The sequence below is a fragment of the Crinia signifera genome, chromosome 8, assembly GCF_055691185.1.
Source record: "Crinia signifera chromosome 8, ASM5569118v1, whole genome shotgun sequence".
NCBI classification, from domain to species: domain Eukaryota; kingdom Metazoa; phylum Chordata; class Amphibia; order Anura; family Myobatrachidae; genus Crinia; species Crinia signifera.
In genome coordinates, this window is record NC_139224.1 from 157,285,466 (window position 1) to 157,294,295 (window position 8,830).

The 8,830-nt window shown below is 46.6% G+C and overlaps 1 protein-coding gene across 1 annotated transcript in view; it reads right to left on the bottom strand.

Moving 5' to 3' along the window:
* Positions 1-8,628, bottom strand: part of PTCH2 (patched 2) — a 29,037-nt gene extending 20,409 nt beyond the window's left edge. The window contains exons 1-2 of the mRNA XM_083157488.1: positions 8,190-8,628; positions 6,037-6,229 (exon numbers count right to left, since the gene is read on the bottom strand). Coding sequence (XP_083013614.1) covers positions 6,037-6,229; positions 8,190-8,318 — 322 coding nt within the window. The 5' untranslated portion in view covers positions 8,319-8,628. The remainder of the gene's footprint in view (positions 1-6,036; positions 6,230-8,189) is intronic.
* Positions 8,629-8,830: the final 202 nt, after the last annotated feature.

Below are 8,830 nucleotides of genomic sequence, written 5' to 3' on the forward strand. Positions count from 1 at the left end.
AGGGATCACGACACCACCCCCCAGGTGCAGAGACGCCGTGAGGCCTATTTACAACTTATCTAAGTGGTCAGCTCGGCACACAAGCGGCGTTTATCAGACAGGAAACCAGCAATTTGTACTGGACAAGGCCCCAGTTCCAGAGAACATCTGCATGGGAGGTTGTACTACTCAGGAGCTGGTATAAAGATGAGAGGGGGGGCTAAGTAACTGATCATCGCAACTCCTGCGTCCCGGTTTTATTTTTTGCAGGCAATACGGTTTTATTTGTATACACTGACTGGATGCTAAGGCAAGAAAAGATCTTAAAATACAGGCTCTCACTGCCTCCACCCCAGGGCTGATGCTGCCACCAGCGCCACTGTGAGGGGATCTGCATAAGTGCTCCAAGGACCAGTCACCTCTAAGGGTTTCGGGGAGGGGGATTATCTGGATTACGGAGTGTGTGAAAGGCACCGAGAGGATGTCTCAGGGTCTCCTGGCTCCTTCTCTACCTGATCCCAGACAAAGTTTAACGATGCCGAAACTCAAGGAGTTCTATTATGAAGACGCCAACCAATCAGCTGCTAAAGATACAATTTACATAAACCCATTTAAAAAAAGAAAGGAAAAAAACCAAAACAAAACACTTCTCTTGTACCACGCTGTCTGTTCTCATTTATGCCCACCTGCATAATCAAGGTACTCCTCAGACTCACAATGTAAAGTATTTGGAATATAAATGGCTTTTCTTGGGGGGGGGGCAGAAAGTTTCCGAAGCAAAGTCTGAGGTAACATTGGTGGGAACTTTGAAGTCTTTTAGACCTACATGAAATATAGTATTTTAAATTGTACCGTAAATCCTTTGTCAGTCGTACATCATGTTTAAGGCGGACAACAATCTGGCAACAAAACTTATTAATCATCTAAACTAACCTCCCTGTCAGATCAGACAACCGGGGTCCTGACATCCAAACACACGTTTACTTCATAGCCCTGTTACAGAAGTACGATATGAAACAAGATTAATCAGGTTCACTTGTCAGCACAGAGTAGAGCGGAGGTGATTGAACAGTATTTATCCCTGCCTGGAATCATGTCTACATCAGCTTATTCTTATGTAGCAATGATTGAAATCATCAATGGCCAAGAACAGATTAACTTGTAGCATGCTGAGTGAAGTGGAACTACAAGTCACAGCATGCCCATAGCTTGGAAACGTCTGAAAAGCCAGAAGGAGCCTAGCATCTAGGTCAGGTGACTTCAAGCTGCGGCCTTCTCAGCTGCTGTAGAACTACACATCCAAGGATGTCCTGACTAGGGATGGCTGTCGACCATCGATGATTCATATTCATCGATGGTTTATGACCACTGAATAATAGTTTTGGCATCGATGTGGGGAGAACTAGATGTTTTCCCTCCATCGGCGGCTCACCATAACCGAATAGTTTACCCCAATAGTAACACCCATGAAGACACGCCCCCAGGTTCTGATTGGTCTACAGGCCAGTCAGTCAAAGAAAAGCGATATCATCAATAGGTAAAACCGTTGATGATCATACATCATCGATGACCGTTTGCACTACAGCCTTCAATGGCAACCATCGATGGAGATAGCGCCAATGGCCATCCCTAGTCCTGACTTAGTTTTAGCATGCCCGAATAGCCCATGCGATTTTGCCTGATTTTGATGCATCGGACAGATAAATCGGATGAAAAGTGGAAAATCGCAAGTGTTTTAGATCCGATGTGTGGCCCGGTGCATATTGGATCGGAGTCCCTAGAGTGCTGCACTCAATATTGTCAGTTTAGGCAGACTTGTCTGGGATCACATTTTATATATCGTATGCCAAAGGACTGCATACGATATATAGCATGCGATCCAGCTGCCAGGGAGTTGTTGGGGCAGTACCGCAGGCACTTTAGTGGGTGGGGCTGAATAGTCTAGTCATTAGGCCCCACCCCCAACATAGGAAGCGGGCAGGATGCTGAAGAACCACCTACTCCATACCCCAAAAAGCAATATCCTGGGGCAAAGAGTACTGAAACACCAATCACACCTGTAGCATTGTTCTGATAGGTCAGATCATTCCAGGTACATCCAGGAATCATGGCCTGTTGGTAACAGGATATCAGAGGAAGTTCATATACTACACCCCTCAAAGCGGAGAGGTGCCGAACAGATTCCTGTTTGTCGGACTGTAATGTTTGCATGCTTTTCCCTGTGGGAGAGAAATGCAGAAGGGGAGACTGGAAATGTTTAGCGGAGACTCAGAACTTCAGGCAGAACTGGCAGCAGCTTATTCCAGACCAATAGTTTAACCACAGGCTGAAACGTTATTTTCCCACACCCTGTATAAATGCTGCAACAGCACTGAGGATCCGGCCAAGCACTGAGCCCATAAATACCAGGAGCAGATGCACCGGCCTCATCCAGCCTCAAAAGAACGTTACCCACTTAGACAGGGGCTTTTGTGTGCGGCTATGAATGTCCTGCTGGATTGTTCCAGCACAAACAAGACAGAAGGAGAGAAAACTACAACCCCCCCCCCCCCCCCCCCCCCCAACCCTCCAGGACCTCATACATTTCCCTCTGACTTTCTGAAAGAACCACAACCCTCCAATACCTACACTTTATCTCTCAGTAATATATATATATATATATATATATATATATATATATAATGTCATCATCTTTTATACGCAGAGATTTAAATAATCTGGCCAAGTTTGGATGACGACGTTGGTTGCACTGGGGTAGAAAACAGCACCCCCTACTGTCCATGCATCGGAATGAAAGAACCATAGGCCACAGGCTTTGCCACTTCCCTAGTCTTGTCTTATTGTTTTATTACCCAGTTGTAAAACACTAGCACTTATGTTGGAGCTATATGGATAAATGTGAATAATAGCCTTCATCATTAAGTCTGCAGGACGGTGGCTTATAACAGCAGAGGACTGGCTGGGCGCTGCTGTACCTCAACAAAACAAAGTGCCTTATTTATTTCCCAAACCAGGGTACCCCCTGCGGCCATGACAGCTAAACGCTATTCACCAATAAACATGCCACATTTTCCACATGGGGTCACATAATATATAGATATAGAGTCCTGTAGCATCAGTCACCGTCTTTACACAATACTGCCAGACAGGCTTCGGCCTACACCAAACCTGGGAATCCATCAACCCATCTCCGCTCTACCGCTTGGGCTAACCCAGGCGCCAGTGCCTATAGCGCTGAAGCACAGCACACAAAATAAACCTAATTACACATTATAAAAAAATAATCACTTAATTGGGAGTATGAGTAAGAAATCCTTTATATAAAGGTGTTCACTCACCTCTGCTTGTATAATACATATAATTAGACATGGAGAGAAGGGGGGGGGGGTTGTGTCATGGGGGGTAAAGTTATCTGGTCTCTCATTAGCGAATGTGACAGGTTACTGTGGCCTCACACGTTCCGTGGCTGTCACCGGACAGATGTTTACACTTTGTCAGGGCCTAATCTACAATCTGTTCTTTATTTTGGAAACTAATTCACTGGAAATTGAAGTTTATATATTCCAGATTCCCTTTAAAAATGTCTGCGCTGCTAGGCCCCGAGATTAGGCACTCGCAGCCCTAATCCTATCGCCTGGAATGGGAAATGAAAAGCTATCTGAGCGCACACATAAAACATTCGGCACATCACCGGCCCCTCGGCATCGGAATGTCTGAACGGCTCGTTTTGTCTTTTTATTACACTCTTATCAGTAATGTAATTATGCCCCTTGTGGTACATAAAGTAGCAAACTGCGTCCGTTATCCCAGCGTTTACGGTCAGAAATGCGCGTATCGGGTTATATTTGCTGACTGCTAGGGATTTAGGGGTAGATGTTTGAAGCAGTGATAAGGGAGAAGGGATAAAGTGCCTGGTACTTTATCACCGGCCAATCAGCTCCTGACTGTTAAGTTACAGGCTGGGTTTAAAAAGGAACAGTCAGGAGCTGATTGGCCGGTGATGAAGTACCAGGCACTTTATCACTTCTCCTCCCTTATCACTGCTTCATACATCTACCCCTCAGCTGTAACGGAGTCCAATCCTGGCTAAGGACGGCGTGCTAGCAAAATGGCTGCCCGATACAGGCGTCATAGAGGGGTGCAGCTGTGTACCCCCAAGGTTACAACAGTCATCGTATTATATCCAGCTAATAAGATATGATTTCAAAGTAGTTCTAAAGTGATATAAAATAATAAAACAAAATATAAAATAATAAACAGGCTGTTTCAATATGGACTTTAGATACAGGTACGGAAACTGGAAAAATAATTTAAAATACGCATTATACTTTCTCTTAATATAAATCTATCACACACACACACACACACATATACATACATACATACATACATACAAACATCTATACATATACATATATATATATATATATATATATATATATATATATATATATATGCCAGCACGTAGCTATATAACATACACATTAAGTATATATGTATGGGTTATTTTTAACGTCTATATACCAGCATACTTTTACCAGACTCCCCATCCCCCTCTCCTTACAACACACAGCTGCTCACCATCTCTGCAGATCCAGCAACAAGCCTTTTGTAGCCCTGCTATTAGGTCCTAGACCACCCACTACCTACGGTGACCACCCAAGAACGCAGCGCCCCCCCTCCTCCTCCTCTTCCTGCTTACAGAGAGGAGCCTATAAGAGGCCGGATTGCTAATACTTAGTTTGTTGTCTCTGTATAGGGCATGTTCCTGGTGTCTCCAGCCTGACTGCTTGTAAAACTAAGGATCTCCTGTCTGACACCCCCCCCCCCCCCAGGTACCCCCAAACTAAGGACGTTAGAAGGGACCAGACCACTGCAAGCACAATTAGTGCTAATCTCAAGACCCTGCTCTTTTATTATTGCTGTTATTTAAATGGCAGAGAGAGGAGGGGTCCTTGCTACCCACTGGGGTCATGGACCATGTATAGTTTAACCTCCAGGAGACCTCACATATCATAAACTACAATTTATAAGGAGCAACAGTCATAATAAAAGAAAGAAATAAAAATAACAAAAAAAAAAAAACGAACATAATAAACACAATGAAACAAAGGTCACAATAATAACAACCAGACACATATAGCGGCGTGATACAGATGTATGACAGCGGTGACAATGAAGACACAATAGGACTACTACACCCATCATTTGGGCATGACAAGAGTGACAATCCATCCTCAGGACATTGGAGAACACGTTGCAACAGAAAACCTTCATATGTACAAACACGTTATTGTGCCGATGGAATGTTTTATACAACACGTAAACACATCTACATAAAAGTGCCATATAATGTGGGAAAACTGCACCAGGATGGACCACATTCCAGGCCTGGCGGGGGGAGGTGGGATATTACTGCTAGCTGGAGATGACTTTTCCCTCCAGCAGGAAAGATGTCCGGTAGAGTTAACGCACTTTATAGAAACACCTTCCGTTCTGTTTACCGAGGTGCAATTCCTCCAGCAGAACTCTGAATGTTAAACACGGCTCTGCATGTAATTACTGCCCTGTTACACAGTACGGGCAATGTACACGGACTATAACACCTCTCTGTTACACTGTACTCGCCTGTAACACTGGCTCTCCTGTGCTCCTGGAAGTTAGCAGAATCCACCTTTATGAAACGCAGGCTTCCAGCAGCACATCCAGAGTCCACACCATCAATGAGATGTTTTGGTGAAGTGGACAGAGAATCAGCAGGTTCTAAACACTTGTCCTAATTTTCCGCACACTTTGTGTTATTTAGCCGCTTTGAATATTCAATTTACCACCAACGCTGGGAGGCCGCTCCAGGCAAATATAATGCTTTCTGCGGCTTCTCTTCTGATGCCCGGTGGCTCTCCAGCTCTTCTCCCCATAATGACATCCTGTGCTTTGGCATGCTGGGAATTGTAGTTCTAGAGCAGCTGGAGAGCCACAGGTTGCTGCAGCCCTGAAGCAATAATCAAATGTAGCCCAAAATAGACAGCAAGATGACAATGTGTGGAGCAGACTCACCTTCCACCCAAAGCCTTTCAATGTCCGTCTCAATGGAGGCCACACGCAAGCCCACCGCCAGTGCTCCGAACACCAAGAGTCCCACAAACAGGACTTTTCCACAGTGTCTCTGGATTGAGCAGCCCAGGGAGAACAGAAGGGCCTGGAACTGAGCCCGCAGCCAGAGAGGGGCCTTCTGACCCACAGCTTTACCCTGCAAACAGAAAAACAGTGTCACCAACCGCAAACCTTCAATCACCGACCCAGCAGGCCACCAATGTGGCTACGCTGCTTTATGCCAAATATTACTGGACTACGGAACTCATCATCATGATGAGAATGGGAGTTGTAGTGCAATGTTTATCAACTTGTCTTATAGCATCTTGACTTCAGGGCTATGTCAGGCGAGGGTTCACTGGCTGACAAACTCATACAGCAATAACTGCTTGCAGAGTGGGAATGACAGTAGAGAGACAGGACTTGCCATGATGCCTTGCGTGTTGTGCCAGGGAAAAGATTAAGTGCAGATGTTACAGTACAGGAGCTCTCTGCACCATGTGTCATGTGATGGACGCTAATTCCTAGCAGGTTGCTGTAAGTTTTATGGGACAGTTTTTTATAGATATTGCACATGAGCTTTTCAAGGTCATAAAAGTCTCTTCTGATGATTCCAAAGCCCAGACGACTTATTAAAAAGCCCACCTGGTCATCTTGCTTTCCAGGCAACGTCTGGGGTGGGTCTGACAGGTAAACAGGAAGCGGGCATTACGGGAAGAGGAAGTGGCAGGAAGGAAACGTGCATTAAACGAGTTGGGGAGAAGAAATCAAATAAATAGCTGGGATTCTGACAGAAGTTTGAGGGAACACCAACGAAAAGGCCGAAGGGGCCAGTTTAGCCGCACATATCTTGTGGCCTAGGACTGTCTGCCAGTCTCCTGTGGCTGGAAAACTGAACTTGTGCCAACCACATAGGGACAAGGGGGAAGGGGGGGCAGCTGGCATCCTGTGCCACAGAAGTGTTTCTCTTTCGACACAGGTGGTCTTGCTTACGCAATGCCCACAAGAGTTCCTCCCTCTGACTAATGACAACTCATAGGACTGGTGAGGAAACCCTCAATTCCCGAAATCGATAACTGATGTGAGGACCCCCCAACTTGATAGCTGGGGGCTGCGCATATTAACTCCTGCTGGGCCACGGATATAGCATTGAAGTGGTTACAGCACATTTGTTTTACTCAGGACCAGATGTAGCAACAGACACGAAGTTACTTAGCGAATGTTCCTTCCAATCAGTGTCAGACAACCCAGTAATACAGATCCTGGACATGTCCCGTTCCCCGAGCAAAAGACATTTTACAGTAGACATAACAATTTTCTTACAGCAAGGAGGTAGCAAGAAGCAGCTGTCACATCACTATCTGGCGACAAAGTGCTGGCAAGTTACCAATCCCTGATGTGTCTGCACCCTGTGCCAGTCCCTGCCAGGAGCTCCGCTCCAAACACCCTGCACCTGCAATGCGCACCTTAGATTGTCAGCTCTTTGGGTCACCTTAGTGGTGCTCTTCATTTCAATGCTTCTGTGATCTACAGAGCTTACCACGGGGGACATGCGGGGTGGAATATAGGATGTTATCATTCTGTATGACCCAAACACATTTTGCCAGAAAAACATAATAAGAGATTTAACTCTTTGACTGCCAGGATGTTCATGATAGATACAAATCAGATCCCTGTACCCTCTCACTCCGCACAGTACGACCATCTTCCCCATTACAGTTCAAAAAAAGCGGAGGAGACCAGACAACCTAATAGACTTTCAATAAAAACCAGTATTAAACACAACATAAAGACCAGCAGCATAGCACTTATCCAGGCAACAGTATAAGTGCCAATGAATGACTTGTACTAGATGTCATGTGCTGTGTGATATCTGGAGTTGTACAGGTATTGCCCATTGTGTACAGATGACATCCAAACAAGACATGCACAGTAGAGTGCAAGCTCTTGGGGCTAACCCCTCTCCAGTTTAAAATTCTGCTAAGCTGATGATACACTGCACCATTCTACTGGGTGCCCCAGGAAGACATGCACAGTGGCCCCTGGCAAGGCTGCCAGGCAGGGGGCCCCCACAGGGACACCTCCAGGATGCTCCTTGGTACATTGTTAACACTCACCTTAGCGATCTGCTTCAGTGCAAAGGCGGCGTGACAGTAGCTCGGTCTCCGCAGCAGGTCCGAGCTGGGAGCCGGGTGGGTGGTTTTGTAGCCGGGGGGTAAAACTGTGCTGGGGGGCTCGGAGGCCATCGGGATCCTTTGGCAAGTAGTAAAGGTTGGGGAGGGGAGAGATCACCGGGGGGCAGCAATGGAAGGGTGTCCGGGACACCAATCACCAAAACGGGCAGCAGCAAATGACAGTATAATCCATGCAGGGGGGTCCCATCTAGGTGGGCAGGTCCCTATGTCCCGGGGTCTTCATGCTTCTCCAGCTGCACGGTGAGAAGGGGGAGACTGCAGATTGCAGGGACAGCTCAGTGGTCGGTCGGAGAGAGGGAGAGAGCTCCCAGCATCTGCGCTGGAGACTGCTCCTTACACTGCCTGAAAAGAGGGAGAGAAAGGGAAGGGGGAGGAGGGGGCTGCAGGGAAATGTGCCCGGCTTCCCATTGGCTGAGGAAGAGGCAAATTACTCTCTAAACAACTCCTATTATTAGCTGCTAAGCAACAGCTCCCCAAAGTGAGGAGGAGGCCAGAGACCACCCAGGCTGCCCTCTCTCAAATCAATGAGGGGGACTGGGGCAGGCAGGGGGGGCTCACACAGA